Consider the following 17,022-nt stretch of genomic DNA (forward strand, 5'->3'; position numbering starts at 1 on the left):
CTAACTTTATTTTTCTGCCATTGGGTGCTGTAGCATACACTGGCTTTGTTCCTTTTCACTGAAAACAGAACATGTTACTGAAAACAGCTGCCTGAAACAGGTGGAAATGAGAGCAGTGAGTGTGAACCAAAAGACCAAAACAATGAGCTAAAAGAGGCTAAAAAGCTCCATAGAGCCATGGGGTACTGCACATTCAGCTGAATATTATCTGTTTTTTCAGTAAGACGGACTCATTTCACATTAAAATTTAATTAATTTATGGATTGTTAAGCTTTAAGCAAATAATGAGCATGAAATCTACTCTTACCTGGCATTCTTCCCAAAGGGATAAGGTTAAAGAGTAACTTAACACTCCCTGAAAATCTATCTTGAGGCAGTCTTGGTCTAAAGTCAATAGCACAGTATTTTAAGTATTTAGTATTTTGTTATTTTAGCATTTTGTTATTTTGTGCATTACTCTGATAGTAAGATGCGTCCGCATTTACGCACGAGGCACAGCAGCGTAACTTCACAGATTATTAAAATCTCCCGACATGCCGACAGGAACGGTCAGGATCTAATGTTATTTCATGTTCTGGGTTCTACACATCCAAAAGGTCTCACACACAGTCCAGGTTCATACTGTGAAACAGTTTGGAGTAAAGCAGCTGTCCTCCTGAAAATCCTGAGCTCCATCAGGGCATCTAAATTATTTCAGAAGCTAAAAGTTGAATTATGTTTCCTCTGGAGAGTTTCCTCTGTTCTGTCATGTCAAGTTTATAACTACAGCTTTTGCTGCTTAAATGCTCCACGACATTTGCCGTGACTTTACTGCGCACATGGAAACATTTAAAATGACTGACAGCAGCCTCTCTAATCATCAAAGTAAATTGTAAAAAACAAACACTCATACATTAATATAACACACAATAAAGAAACCAGTGTAGGGGAGAGATGTGATCCACGACCGGTTCATCATAGTTTATAATAACGCAGCGCAGTGAGGGTCCAAACGTTTCATAGAGGAGACAGCGTCTGTCAGTCTGTTAACAGACTCCAGTCTGCAGTGTAGTTCAGACACTTCACAGATAAACCAAAGAGCTGCAAAGTAAGTAAGAATTTAGCTTCACGATCAGATACAGTTTTTCTCACGTCCACACCTCGATCCATATCAACCCTTCTGCTGTGAGTCTGCAATTCAATCAATCAATTGATGGTTTTTATAATGCGCCATTCATCTGTTATTATAATTGCAATGCTCCAAGGTATAAGCGCACCTGGCTTTTAAAGGGAATGGGAGATGACACTCTTATTTGTTTATTGCATGTCATGCCCATAACACTGTTTCACAGACAAAGTACAACCCTTTGGAACCATGCGCCTGGTGCACTGACCATTGTTTCCACCATTAAACTAGCAAAATTGGAGTTGGACAGGCTCCAAACGCAACCACACCATACGCTTCACACCATGCTCTTAGATCGTTAAAATAGGGCCCTTGCTGTTGTGAAGAGTAGGAGGACTCCAGGGCTGAGTGACATCACTTTTGGGTGTGGTTACAGGTTCAACAGAGCACATATCTGACCACACCCAACCACACCCATCGATGACACTGCAACGGTCAGAGGTGAAACAGTCTTGAAACTTTCAGCCAGAGAGGACAGCAAAACACTGCTTGTCAGCCTGGCGTTAAGTTACTCTTTAACAGAAAGTGTTAAGTACACATTATTCAAAAATATGAACTCATTTTGGTTTTAGTGATTTTCTCGATCTGCCATATGGTCAAGTGTAACTTGAGGAGAGTACACAAGCCGAGGTCTGAAAATAGGTTCTCTCTCAAACACACAAACTGACAATCCCTCCAGGCATTGTAGTGGCCCGCTGTGGTCAGTCTGAGATGTTAATTACCAGTGTGTCTCGTTAGTAAGATGTGCTTTACGCAGCGGTGGGCCCAGGCCACCCCACTGTTAACCCCGCTCTCCATTAAATCTCACCAATTACTCTAATCAGCGTGAAGAAACGGAGCACTTCTTTGTAAAAATCGGCTAATTAAGACACACATGGCTGGTCATTTAGCACCGCAGAATCTGCTCTGCCAAAAACTTCAACGTCCCGTAGGAAAGCCTTTGTGAGGCCTATTCAGATCACAGAAAACACTCAAAAAGGACCCAAAGGCCATTAATTCTCTCTAACGTGTAAAGATAGGAACAAAATGTAAATACAGTTTAATTCAGTTCATTGTTGCACATGTGCATCTCTGTGTGTGTGTGTGAGACAGAGCTTCAAAGGTTAAGCTTCCTTTATAGGCAGGGAACCTTTCAGTTCAAAAGGGTTTGGCTCTCTCGTTTGAATAAAAAAAACAAGTAAGAAGGAAGAGAAATAGAGGAGAAAATGGAGAGCAGACACATAGTATGCACTTTTACATTCACCAAAAAAGGTTATTTCAGGAAGGGGGTATATTTATTTATTTATTTTTTTTTTTTTACATCAAGAGGAAAAACCTGAGCTGTGGAGGGAGACTGACCACACCAGACTTGATTTCGAACGCCCACTCCTGCTTTTCTTTTCCACTACCCACCTTTGTCTGATAATACAGAGAAAAATATGTGAGATCTGCACTGGCTTCAGGCCCTAATCATAGTCCCCTTGTCAGAGAGGAGAATAGGGACTTTCACGGCCGCTCCTTTCTGTGCTTTTTGTTGCTCGTCACTTTCGATGTGAATGATCAGATCAAAGGCGCAAAAAATGTAACTGATCAAGTGTGGGATCTTTCTCATCACATCAGAGTGCAATCACACACAAGGTGCCTGCCATAGCGAGGTAAGCCGTGCCTGTGCAATGACAATTGTGTGTGTGTGTATTTGTGAGCTGGCGTGCAAACATTGTGAAATAGGTTCTGCGTACGTCTATGACAGTAGTTTGTGCAACTGTGCCTATGAGTACGTGTTTTTCTGTATCAGCCAGGTACACGGAAAGGTAATCTGAGGTGCTCCTGAACCACCTGAGAATTTGACAGTCCTATTTATAAAAATAAAAAAGGAGGCAGATGGGCAGAGAAATGCTTTTTTCCTCGCCATTCACACTTGTGTTTAAATTTAGCCCCATTCTGGCACAACAACAGCTGTTGGGAGCTAAGAGAGAAGAGGTGGGGGGGAGCAAAGAGAAAGGAAAAGAGTGATAAAGTGAGAGAGGGAAGACGTGACGGGAGAAGAGAAAAGGAGGCAAGTTGTGGAGAAAAAGAGGAGGTGGTGGACAGAAAATGACAGAAGGCGGGAGAGAAAAGGGAAAGACAGATCATGTAGGGAAAAAAATAATAAGGGGAAAGGCGGTGCAGGCAAAGGCTCTGGCATGTCTTCCACCAAGCCTCTCCATCCCTTGTCGGATATGTTGAGGAATGGGCCATAAAAGAGGGGGTTCAGTATGAGTGAGTGATAGATAGGGAAGATGGGGGAGGACATCCTCAGCTTGTCTAAACTCACAGTGGTGCGCCAGGCTCGGTGCCTCTTCATCACTGTCTGTCACTGTTATCACTTCTATTCCTGACACCTCAATGTCAGTGAGAGTGGAAAACCGTCACAGGGGCATTGACAGCAGGAGAGAAAATACTAAGGGAGGGCTCTGGCTTCGGATCATGTCAAGAGCTACTGAAAGGGAAGCTAGCCGAAATAGAGTGAAAAATTGATGTGTGGGTCTGCATGGTTGTGTGTTCCCCGCAGAGAGTGACTGATATACTGACATACATCCTCCTGGTATTCAAGTCAACACTCACCTGCTCCACCCAGACTCCAGATCCCTCTTCAGGAGCCCAGAGGATCATGGTTTTGTCCATGGAGGCAGAGAGCAGACTGAGAGGCTGTTTCAGCTCACCACCTTCAGGGGGAGACAAAGGGACACTGGAGAACACATGCAGGAGCAGCACACACAGTCAATCATGGTCAACTGACAACAGTCAATTGTTTGATTAGTGGCTTCAACTTCTTTGGCTTCCACTAATGCGATGTCTACTCACATTACCTGTCTAAAGTTCCACATGTCTTCAAGTTATGAGTAGTTGTCATGCTCCTATTTCAGGTTATTTCATTTGAATACTGTGAGGACTAAAGTAGTAAAACTAATCAATATTGAACAAATAAAAAGCAAAGATAAGGGAACATTCAGAAAAAATTCTCGAAATATGTTTTTTTCCATAACCTACCTTGTCAATCATCTCACTCAACACTCAGATTTACCTGTAGAACCACTGTATTAGGCCTTACATGGTTTATTTTTCAGGCTGCATTGTATCATGCTTTTGTCTCTACAAATTGATCAGTTGGTAGCGTACGTTACTGACATTTTGTATTTAGGATGGCTGCTCTGTTGTATCAAATCAAAGGCTTCCTGCATGTGTTTACAGGTAAAAAAAAGACTGACCAATTACAGGCAAGGCCGGGTGGGTTAATTGGTCTTCCCAAACACAGGCCATTTTTTCTACAAAGACTAACTACAAGGAGACTGCAACTGCATTTTATAAAAGGATTTCTAAAGAGATTAATTTGTGTTAGAATGTATGGTATCATGTCATATTATTATAATCTATGCTTAATGATAACACAAATGTTACAAATGTTTGTAAAGATGCAAAAATAAACGACCAAAAAAAAGTTAATAATTGCTGCATAATTGTGCAGCTTTACATACTTAGAGTATCATGTGTGATGTACACAAAAGCTTGGATGGGTGCAAAGTGATACTGATGTAACAAGCTTTTAAGACAACCAGAGTTTAAAGAGAAGATTTAGCACATCCAGCATCCTTTCCCTTGAGAATTAATTAAGCCAATAACTTTTAACACCTTCTCTTGCTAGCTTTTGTAAGCAATGACATCTTAAGACAAAGGGAGAGAAACAGTGTCTCTCAACTTAGCCTGGAAGCCAACCCATTTAGTTCCGCAGGCTGTAGAAACGGAATATGTGGTTGAAATGTTTAGTGGGAGCTACGTCTGATTCTGAAAGAAAAAGTTTGATTCCCTGTTTGAGAAAAACTACTAAGACACTTTAGCAAGGACCCGCTGCCAATTATCTAACATTGTTGTGAATAATGACCAATCACTTCCCTGCTTTTTAATCAAGGTACCTTTGTAGAGAGGTGGCTGCCAGTGGACTCCATAGACCCAGTTCTCATGGCCTGCAAGGACCGTCTCAAGAGATACAGCAAACACTGCGCAAGAGAAAGGCAGATGATTAACTGAGTAGGTGAAAAAAATAATCTCATTTCTTTTTGTGGCCAAGTACATGTAATTCTAAATGTTCCATTAAAAATCAATTAATTATGTGTCACACTGATAAAGGTAAACACGCTTGGATCTTTATGGAGGTCGGTAACCACCATGAGCCATTAAACCATCAAAAAAGCATGTCTCTTCATTTGGTTAATTAGCACCCTTTTTATAATCAAGCCTGTGCGGCCCGCTCACCTCTCTCCTTCACTTCAAAAATGTCCTCTTTCATTTTGATGATGGTGTGATCGTCCTCTGTGCGGGCGTCTGTCCCAGACTTGGCACACAGCCTCCACACTCTAATGAGACAGTCCTGTGAACAGCTGGCTAATAACAGCTCCCCACCTGAATGAGTCAGAGAAAGAACCTGAAAACCTTCCAAAGTGAAAGACATTTCTATCAACTCTTAAACTACACTATCACTAAATTGTTCAAAACTGCCTGCCTGTCATATGAAGTTTACTGGCCCAGTTTTAAACAGACATAAAAAAATTCTGCTGCTACCACTTAAGGCCTCCTGAATGCTGAGAGAGGCAGCAGAAAGGCCATTATTGTTTGTGAATCATGATGTAATGATGATTTTTTTTTTTTAATGGCAACAAATGAAGGTGTAATTGCGTAATCAGTGTAATTGTGGTGGGAGAGGAGCTGAATCTTTTATTTCATTTGATAAAAAAAAAAAAAACAAGACTTTCCCTGAGTCCGATTTATTTTTCGTTGGAGCCTCTCCATGACGCAAAATTAAAAGAAAAATCTATACCCTCCCTCCCCCAAGATGTCAAAACAACAATAAAAAAACATTTACAGCAAACATAACAAAGAGGTGAAAATACAGTAACTCTCTAATTTTGAATAAAGAACTTCTAAATAAACTAATCGCGACCAGCTCCAGCTCTGTGGCTTCTGAAGCAATATTTGAACCCCTCCCTGAGTTACAACAAATAACCTTAAAATAAATATTACATCACATGATTATGTAGTGTGGTATGTATGAGATCAGATGATTTTAAAAGAGTGACAATAAGTAGGGTTAAGCCTATGGTTGAGAACACCAATTATTATTACAGCCAATTATATTCTACAACTAAGTTTGATGGAAAGAAAATCTTAAATTTAGAAAAATAGGATAAAAAAACCCACAAAAGCAAAAAATAGCATCATGCTCTGAATCCCAGCGTATAACAGCTATGATAAACTCCACCTCTAGTGCTGCAATTTGCCATCTGCCAAGTCATAAAAGAACAGAATGATTTATTTAACTCTATCACAGTGCAGAGAGGGTTTTGTCATTCCTATGGGGATATTTCCTATAAACAAACTTCTGTCTGTCTTTTTGCTGGCTCGTGGCTTGGCAGCATGGAGTAGGTCATAGACTGTGAGTGGGATGGAGACACTAGTGGAGAGGGCTTGTAAAGGAGATGAAATGACTTTTACACAGTCAGAACAGTGTAGTAATGAAGTGCCTTTGAAGAGGGTTACACAATTAGTAGAGAGTCTGGATTGGATCCATGCATGTGCTCTCTCAATACTGTGAATAACAACGCACTGATGTTGGTGAATATAGTTTTAATTTTTAATCCTCCAATGATCTAAAAAAATAAAAAGAGAAATCTTTTTGCTTGTTTGCTTTTTTGCTTTAAGAAGGTCAAAATGCACTTGTCCGCCTTTCTCATCAAATTGGTTGAAGGCTGTGATGGGAAATCTCCTCCCACCTCTCAGCATTCAGCCAATCACGTGTTATCTGACTCTTTCAAAGCCCAATATTACCCAGCTTTGCTTGCTTTAGATAAACCAAAGATAGAGGGAGAACCACAAGCACAAGCTTCTAAGTCTTCAGAAGACAAACACACCATATCGGAAACCAGAAGGTGTACCAAAAAAAAAATGCTATTATTTGGATGCATACAATTGGGAAAACATCCAAAACAAAATGTTTTTACTTTTTTTAAGGACACATCTGAACATTTAGCGCCTACTTGCAACTGGCCACACATTAAACTATATGTTGTTTGCCTAAATCCAATGCGCTTATAGCTATCATTTTCAGTGAAGACTGAGCTAATCTAAGAATGTAACAAGTGCCATTTTGCCCATATACTGTCTACAGATTGTTAACCACCAAACAAACATTTAAACAGTAAATCTAAGAATCCTATCATAAATTTTTTACAATCAAAAACATCTTGTGGACTCGCGACCTGTCCAGGGTATACCCCACCTTTCGCCCAATGTCAGCTGGGATTAGCTTCAAACTGGTTCTACACCTGAAACAGTAGTACTCACCTAGAGATGCCCATGCCACTCCACGAACCCAGTCTTCATGTCCTTGAAGTGACATGGCTTTCTGGAGCTGTTGTAGAGCAGTTCAAAAAGGTCAAATGTCGCCCTCAAACTCAAATTCAAATTAAAGAATTGGCATAGAATACATGAATGAGCTGCCCCTGAGAGAGGAGCAAGCTGATCTTACCTGTCCGTTGGACTGCACGTACAGATGCACCTGAGAGTCATCCCCCCCACAGGCCAGTATGGGAACTGTGAGAAGAAAAGAAGCTTAGGTTTTCACACACACACGGCAGGTTGCATACATTGGGTTTGGTGGAAGGGAAGGATGAAGAACAGCATCTAACAGACAAAAGGCATGTAAACTAGAAAGGCAAAATGACACGAGACACATGCTGCATTTTCAGTGAGATTCAGTTAAAGGCATTACAGCAGTGGTGCAAATTGAGATGGATGACAAGAGAGGAAAAATGTCTGTTTCTGCATGAGTGTGTGTGTGTGTGTGTGTGTGTGTGTGTGTGTGTATGGTGCACAACTTAAAGGATGTCTATGTAGGAACAGTTTAGGCTTACCCCTGCTGCCTGGTAACAGCGCCAGAGAGACATCCATCATGAAACTGCTGCCAAATGATAAGGTATGGAGGCACTCAGCTGAGGAACACACATGCACATGGATTTAAACTTCCTGATGCCATGTAAGTAACACTGCTACGCAATTAAAGAATGACATATTTAGGTTAAACTATATGGATTTTGTTTTTTGTGTGAACAGAGTTGAGCATGAAAATACTTCTTTTGACTGTTGCAGTGTGAAAGATACATTTTTTTCCTCCTCTGCCGCATGTGTAGAGGCCAAGGGTCTTTCAAGCTGCTACAATCTCCATAAAGGCAACAACATAACATGGTCAGTATTTTTAACTGGGACTCCACCCCAAGGTTATGCCCAGTCCGCATAAACACACGCTTAATTTCCATGACTGTCAAGCAACATCAGTGTTCATCTGCACTGACAGGTGGACAGAAACTTTCACCAAAGGGAAACGGTTATTGGTGACAGCTTTGAAAAAAAGTAAAGTAGATATAGATGACAGGTTGGAACACCACTCATATTCAACTATGTAATTATTGTGATATTATTATTGTGTGTGTATATGTGTACACACACACACAAACACACACACACACACACAAATCAACATGTAGGGCTGCAACGATTAATCAAATAATTGATTAGTTGTCAGCTATTAAATTAATCTACAAGTATTTTGAAAATCGATTAATCTGTTTGATTTGATTCACTTTTTATAAGAAAATCATTAGTTGCAGCCCTATTAACCTGTTAATTATTTTTGAAAGCATTCTTACTTGACAGCATTTCTTTCACACCTCCCTTAAACCACGGTACTGTGTGACACAGTCATAGACATGATGCACCTTAAATAGTTCTGCATCACTGCAGAGAGGAAGCGAATTATCATTACTTGTAAACATTGCCATGCTCTCTATCCGCCACCGGGGGCACACAGTCGAACTGTTTACAAAAGAACAACAATCTCCTACAGGTGGCTTCTAATTTTGGAGTCTGAACTCCTAAAATGAGTCACACAATGAATTTAAGCGGTTGTAAAATAATTACTTGGGCACAAACATAAAATGATGTTGTATGTATGTACCGTCTGAGAAGGGAAAAAAATCACTCTTTGATTGAACGGCTCACAACTTACAGACATGCACAATGTTAAGATGGGTCTCATAATAACTGTCTTTATATTGAAGGGTCACATGCAAAAAAAGGCTGGGTGTCACCCAAATTAATAACCAATCCTGCCCAAATTACTACTTTAAAACACTATTCTTTTATACCATTTCCAACATTATCATGGCAACAAAAACAAGGACCACAACAACTCCACAGACTGACACTAAAATGTCCAGTTTCGATTTTGTCTCTCACCTTCTTTGACTTCATTAAATTGCCACAGTCTGAGTGTGGAGTCTGATGCAGAGGAGGCCACCAGGATCTTTGAGTCCTCCACATAGATGGCATCCACAGCACAAACTGGACCAGTATGTCCCTTACACTCCACTGACAGGATGAACTGAAAACAGCAGAGCACATTTTAGAAGATATCTATAAAGAGAGTAAGGAAACCTTAAGTCAGAAACACTATCTAATGGCACAGGTGGCTTACCTTCCCATTTTGAGCCTCCCAGAGGATTAGCCGGTTGTCTGAGGCTCCTGAGACAAGATGACTCTCTGGAGCTGCAGCAACAATAACAACATAGTTAAGTAAAGATACACTAATAAGGCTGAAAGAACTCTAAGGCTTGTTTTCATGGTTTGGGCTATGCCTCTTAGATACAATGAAGGTAAATCTTAATGCTACAGCACACAGTGATATTTTTAGACTATAGTGTGCTTCCAACTATGTGGCAACAGTTTGGGGAAGGATTTCTTGAGCTCAGGGGGGGGATTGGTTTTCCAGGTTTGGCGTGGAAAAGCCCTGACCTCAGGGGGGGGGATTGGTTTTAAGATGAACTGGAACGCAGACTGTGAGCCAGGATTATCGCTTCTATGATTCCTGCTCAACATCAGTGCACAAAACCTCACTAATGTTCTCGTTAGTGAATGGGAGCAGATCCCTGCAGCCAGGTTCCCACATCTTAAGAAATACCTGCAGCATAATAATACCCGTGGTTTTGGAATGAGATGCTCAAAAATCAAGTGTAATGTTGGGGTGTCAATATACTTCAGACCATTTCAACAGATCCCAACCAGCAGTTCGACAGGTCCATCAGTGAAACCAGTTTCCTCCCTCTCGACACTCACCACAGTCCTTTCTGTGAATCCACTGGACTGTATTCACTCTACTTGTGTGTCCATTCAGCACGGCAACAACTCGTCTCTCCTAAAGTAAAAACGAAACTCTGTGTTTACTAAGGTAACAAACAAAATTACAACTATTGTGTTCTTGGTTATAGTTAGCTGTGACAACTAAAAACAACAGCTAACTTTACAGTAGAAATTAGACAGAGTTTCGTACCTGTGGGTCGTACAGAGCCACGGAGTTACATGTCCCAAAAGCAATAGTGCCTGCACGACTCCAAGAAACAACATTTGGTGTCCTATTTGCACAACAAGCTACATGGCATGTTTCTATTACGGGCGCCGCCATCTTGAAAGCGGCAGTTGTGGCGTTGCTGTAAATGTGGCTGTAGCTAAACCGTCACGTGCTCACAAACGTTCCACATCCATCTCGGCCTTAAACTTTATACTAATATTGTTTCAGAAATGTGTCCGCAGATAAACTCCTAAATAATTGTCTTTATTGTGTCCAGTATGTTTTAAAGTGTTTTTTAAGTGGTTGATAAGCAAACATTCACTAAAGTTCACTGCTGAGTAACGTCCACTAGATGGCGGGAGATAATCACAAAATCCAGAGAGGCTACTCCGTTTTAAAAATAGTCATAACGGCCTCATAAATTGTCCATATCTTGATTATGAATGTTTTACTACCCCTTTATTTGAAATTGGCGTTATTTGTAAACACAATAAGACACCACTGCTGTATGGATACTGTAAAATACCCAAGGAATTTAACCAAATTAGATGACAATAATAAATATGAGTGAATACTCCTCTCTGTAAGATACCTGTGGTGCAGTTAAAGCTAAAATGAAAAAGCTGCAGGTGGCATATGATGCATCCTGAATCTTGCTTAAGCTTCTAAGATGGACATGTGCATGTTTAACTTCATGTATAAATGTATGTGTCGGCTAATTGAGTCAAACAATGTAATCATAATGGATTTAACTGAGCCTACACAAAGTGACACAAGGTATCTGTCTTGTTTCTTTGAAAGATTGCCTCCGATGTCTATAGGCTATGTGCGTTAATCACTGTGCCATGATCTTGTACATTTTTCTGTACTGTTTGTCCTTGTGTTGTATGTTATTATTGTACTGATATGGACTTATGTGTCTGAAATAAAAGTTGATTGAGACTTATTGATAATTGACTCAGTAAAATAATGTCAAAAGGGTTAATATGAGATAAATATTTATTGGTCTGAATAAATTGTTTTATTTACCCTCCTAAAGGGAGTCAAAGGTCAGACCAAAACAGAGCTGGTGAGAATTTATAGCGCCTTGTTTAGAGAGATTTCAGCAGGATGGATGCTTGCGAGATTTGACCATTGGTCTTCTGACTGAAGGTTGGTCCCCACAGTCATTAGCCACTCTGCTACATCTGTCCAGTCCAGTAAATGGCGCTGAAGACAACCCATGCCTTTACTGAACAGTATACAAATAAGAAATGGCAATAGAGTTGATAACTTTAGTAGGAGCGCTTGGTGTATCTATGTAACGATTTCAAGCACATCTTAGCAAAGTCAAATGTTAATGCATTTCTATTTTTTGCCTGGGTCTAAGGCAGAAGAGAACCAAATTAAATATACACTGTATAATAAACCAAATAGCTGAGTGCACATATTGCATTATTTTGAAATTGCTCCATAAACAATCAAGATGCATCTACACAGCATACACATTGCTGTGTTGCACTGTATTATCCCCTCGACAAGTGTTGTCTGAAGGTGACTGGTCGCAGCTGAGCTAGCTGCCAGCCAGACAGCCTCGCTTGTTTTGTAAAAAAGCCCCTGGGCCTTTTAGATTTTCAAAGGTTGAGGTGACACTTTTGTCACAAGGAGTTTCCAAGCACCCACTTGACATGATCAAGGGGGAAAATGTGATGGCATCTGTGAACCCTTGAGACGATATGATAAATGACAATGTAGCAAAGACAAAAAGGGATAGAGCCAAATAGTAGGAGGAAGTGAGAAGGGATGAAGGAGGGGTGGCTTGCCTTTTACTGTGCTGACTGTGCGTGACAAAGATAAAACCAACGCACTGTCACCAACACTTTGGTAGAAAATAGATTGTGTTCATCTTGCTATTGTTGTCCCTCCTCACTCAGTCTCAGGGAGACAGGATTTAGACAGACTTGGCAGGGTGAGACGACCTCTCTGTGGAGGATACCCATGCTCTCATCTCAGGAATGGCAGCTAGGCGATAGCTGGGATGTGGCCAAACAGCTACGTCTGTAAAAAAAAAAAAAAAATTCTCTATTATCATTGTACTGCCTTGACTATGCATTTATCATCCTCTCATGGTGAAATCTCTGTACCTGCGTACACAATGCAGGATTAGTTTGGCTAAATGCAACATGTCATTGTAGGAGAGAGAGAGAGGAGGTTTATTTAGGAAAGATCCTGTCCTATTTTCCACACCTAGGAGTGTAAGTATATGCCTTATGTGAGATGTTTTGTGAACACGTCTTTGCACCAGGGTGAACTGTTTCCTTTAGCCAGTAATGACAGGGTCATCCAGAGAAAGCACTTTGATTTAGCCCGTGGACACACTCTGCACCAGCTACAGTATGATGCCCTCATTATATGGCAACAGTGCTCACCAGATTAAAAACCTGGTTCCTGCTAATTAGTATATCGCAGGGAGGTGAAATACTTAATATATCTAACTGTGGAGACATTTAAGTGTATGGATTTATGATTAGTAATTGGACTATTAGCATCAGTGTTTGTGTAAGCAAATGTAGCGGGTATAAATTTGGATTTATTTTCAAGGCCCTGTTTTTGGCATGTTAATTTGAATATATTACATGACTTTATTTCTATAAGAGAATGGAGGGAAGCACAGTGTGTTAGTTCAGAAAGTCGGCTATAAGTCTAATGCATTTCCATTTATCTTTTATTTAATATAGTGACCACAAGTAGGATCCTGACCCCAAAACAGACAAACTCTGTCCTGGGTAATGCTTACATAAGGATCTCCATCTCACTGCTGTATGCATCAAGAAATCAGAATTAATTAAGTTTTACAGTGCACTGTAGATAAAATCCTTCAATGTTTTATTAATTAATTTCACGAAGTGCCCAAAGACTCAGTGAGGCTGAGGATAGTAATTTAGAGAATAACTATAATGAACTTCACACTTGAGGGATTTTCTTTTAATGCTAATAAAGTGTCTCATTCAATGCCATTTCCTCAGTCCCGTACATACAGGCATATTTTGACACTGCAGTTGAGAGAAGCTAAAACATTACATGTAATGACTCTATGATTATACCATGCCACTTTTAAGATCTCAGGTAACAACAGTATTTTGCAACAGTTCACTGTGTACCATATACTTTCTCTGAACTCGGTTTATCTTGGTGAATGCTTGGTATTGCATCGAATAATACAAATTTAAATAACAAAAATGATTCATCTACAAAATAAAATTTGCTATTTTGGTAAAACGTTTGTAGATTGTTTCCTGACACACACTTACAGACACATACTGTTTCAAGATACATCTTAATCTTAGAGAGTTATCCATAATAATGTCTATTTATGTTTAACATGTGTAGACATTCCTGTGTTTACATATGCTGTTATTTCAAACTGCAGCATGATAATGAGTTAATGTGAGGTGTCCATGATTATGTAACAACAGAAATTGAAATGCAGAAAAGCCAAGATTACTGGGATGGCTGTTTGCATGGCACATTTCTGCTGCCTGGTAATGTTTACGTGCAATTAAATTACTCTTGTGCCCGAGGGTGCATGCTTGGCAGGAGGAGAGCCGTAAATGACAGACGACCCGCGCCTTATTAGCACTGCTGCTTTGGGTTTTTATTTGAAGATATTAAAATGTCTGATTTGTATCCAGTTTCTACTTCTGTGGTGAATATTATTTGCACTGGAAGCACTGTCATTTTTTTCTAACCAGAGTCCATATTAACATAACCACCTGTAAGCCAGCCAAGATTAAACTAACTATTTAGGGTCAGTAAAATCAGCAGCCAACAAAATATTCAGCCTCACCTCTGTTTGACCTCCTCTCCTTCACAGAGGCCTCTCCGGTCACTGTATCATTGTAAGTGGGTGAGTTCAGCTACAGGTTTCTGTCAAGGACGCGCTAACCTGAAGTGCAAGTATTCTGAGGTCAAGGTTATGGCTTCCCTGGAGGCAAATGTTGATGAGTGAGTTGAGGTATATGCACATACAAAGTATACTTGAGATAGACATTTCCTTGAATTTTAAAATGCGGCAGGAGTAAAAAAAAACCTTCAACATTTCACCACAATCCCTCCTTTGAATCCCAAATTTTTAGTCTACTTATCCAACAGGGGAATATGAGTGAGTGCACTCATTTCACATTTTGCAGTGTGCAAAATCACTATCTCTTTAGGCTCAGCAGTTCCTGTCCCAGGAGCTGTACAGCCAGAAGGAATGATCCAGAGAGAAAAGAGAGAGAGAGAGCGAAACTCAGCACTTCTAAAGCATGGAGAGAGACAGTAGCAGCTGTTAGCAACACAATCACACTATGCATAAGCATCTTTTATTTAATGAGTAATACCCTTGGACTGTGCAGATGAGTATGCACAAAAGAGACTTCCTGCTTGTACTGTATGGGTTTTCAGGCAAACTGTCAAAATGCAATGTGCCTAAAAGAGATTAGAGGCAGTGGAGCAAATATTTGAATATTCCAGAACAAATGAGATACTGTTTAGAAAAACAAGCCTGTTTCAAAGCTAGGAGTATGGCACTGACAAACTCAATGAGTATGTGCACACTGTTGTGTGCGTTTGAACTTGTGAATAGGCTATTTGTCTAGATGATAACTAAACTCTTTCCACTGAAATGTTACAGGATATATCATGTTTTATCTTATTCTGCCTCTTGAACTTATCTACTGTGACCAGAAACATTTAAGCCAACACAAGCTGATACAGTACAATGCAAGTAGCCCGAGTGGAGCGTCTTATCATCTTATCACTTGGAAGAGAGCCTCAGAGCAGATTAACAAAAAAACATACAGATATTATCTAGTTAGTAGTAGAGACATTCATCAAAGTGGAACACAACCCTGTCCGCTCATAGCAAGTCAAACTGCTCGCATGCCTTCATAAACGATGCAGTGTGTATGTTTGTGTACATGTCTGTGTGAGTGTGTGTGGAGTGAGACCTATGTAAACAAGGAGGGTTAAACTAAAGCATAGCTCTGGGGTTTTAAATAAATACTGGCTGGGCCTGAGAGCAGCAGACAGTCTTAACGCACACACACACACACACACGCACACACACACACATGGCCATTGTCTCCACTGCTGACACAGAGTGGTAGCCAGCCACCATAGTTGATGATGAAGCAGGCAGAAAAAGCACTCACTAACAACGCCACAGTGCTTATAAGCCATATCTGCTCTCAGCCATCTGGTGTATTTGTAATATGAAGTGTTACTCACCACTTGTCATTCAGTGGCTGCACTTGCAAAGTTAGAAATAGCAACTGGAGCCACTTGAGGATACAGAGAATTTGGCAATAGTTTGGTCAGGCTCAGATCCAGATGGGAATGAAGTATTTTGTGTCCTTTTATGGATACAAGTCAGTGTGTCACAAAATAAGAAGAGGAACAATGCATTGCTAGGATAAAACTTTTATACCTTGTTCTGGAGTGGGACACAACCTCTGATGCATATTACAGTAATGATGCCAGAATAGTTAACTGTAACACTGGATAGATCGCCTCATCCCACACCAACATTATTCCACCTAGAAATAACATCCATATGAGTCATCGTAGCCTTCAGGTCGGTCAGTTTGTTTAAAATAAAATGTCATCCTGTCATTCCTCTCAGGAACATATAATGTTAAGCAAAAATAAACCTGTTGACAATGTCTTTATCATGCATCAAAAGACTCATAGATCTATTATATTGCTGATATGTTAAGTTTGTTTCCTAATCTTGAGATCCTTTTTGTAAAAGCAGTTTGGGGAAACTGGGAGAGATGTGGGAATGTGTCGACTGTTGGTGATGGGTAAATGAGGAGTGGGTGATTTATATCCCTGTGCACTTTATGCACCACATCCCTCTGCCTAAACAGTATAAAAAAGGAATAAAATCCCCCTATCCACATCTGAAACAGACACTTGTAACTGAAATGATGCGTTTTATTGATGGGTTTGCGCTAAGCTTTGATAAAAATAATTTCAGCACTTGTCAAAGTCTGTCTGCAGAAGATAATTCTCTTTTTTTCTCTGGGCAGAAAGGAATCCAGCCAGATCTGTGTGTTCCAGTTTGTTTTAGATACCAAAACCACAACAGCTGCTATTATGTTTTTTATGCTTGTTTGCAATTTTACTGATTTCAACCAAATGCAGATCAGCGTGAGACCAAAAATACACACTTTGGAAACACTTTAGTCATTATACTTTGAGGGCCCCCTCCTCGGTTTTGGACCCTGGGTAACCTGCAGCACCTCAGATGGTAAGATCACGAGAATTACTGTTTTCTCCAGACAGACAAAAGGTAAAGTTGGCAGCTTTTTAAAGACTGGCAATGCATTCCAGTCAGTGCAGATGTCCTATGTGGCTCAGTGCAGCCGCTTTTGATTGGTATATCTGGTGTGTATTAGGAGAGGATGATGAGGGATTCTCA

At 40.2% G+C, this 17,022-nt stretch overlaps 1 protein-coding gene across 2 annotated transcripts in view; it reads right to left on the reverse strand.

Moving 5' to 3' along the window:
• elp2 (elongator acetyltransferase complex subunit 2) overlaps positions 1-10,745 on the reverse strand; it is a 32,529-nt gene extending 21,784 nt beyond the window's left edge. The window contains exons 1-10 of one of the 2 annotated variants that reach the window (XM_046059034.1): positions 10,560-10,745; positions 10,346-10,424; positions 9,708-9,778; positions 9,470-9,614; positions 8,089-8,166; positions 7,704-7,768; positions 7,520-7,586; positions 5,435-5,581; positions 5,095-5,178; positions 3,749-3,849 (exon numbers count right to left, since the gene is read on the reverse strand). In XM_046059034.1, coding sequence (XP_045914990.1) covers positions 3,749-3,849; positions 5,095-5,178; positions 5,435-5,581; positions 7,520-7,586; positions 7,704-7,768; positions 8,089-8,166; positions 9,470-9,614; positions 9,708-9,778; positions 10,346-10,424; positions 10,560-10,691 — 969 coding nt within the window. In that variant the 5' untranslated portion in view covers positions 10,692-10,745. The remainder of the gene's footprint in view (positions 1-3,748; positions 3,850-5,094; positions 5,179-5,434; positions 5,582-7,519; positions 7,587-7,703; positions 7,769-8,088; positions 8,167-9,469; positions 9,615-9,707; positions 9,779-10,345; positions 10,425-10,559) is intronic. The other variant, XM_046059035.1, reaches the window with a different exon arrangement.
• Between the last annotated feature and the right edge of the window lie 6,277 nt (positions 10,746-17,022).

Source organism: Micropterus dolomieu, linkage group LG09 (assembly GCF_021292245.1).
Source record: "Micropterus dolomieu isolate WLL.071019.BEF.003 ecotype Adirondacks linkage group LG09, ASM2129224v1, whole genome shotgun sequence".
In the NCBI taxonomy this organism is placed as follows: Eukaryota; Metazoa; Chordata; class Actinopteri; order Centrarchiformes; family Centrarchidae; genus Micropterus; species Micropterus dolomieu.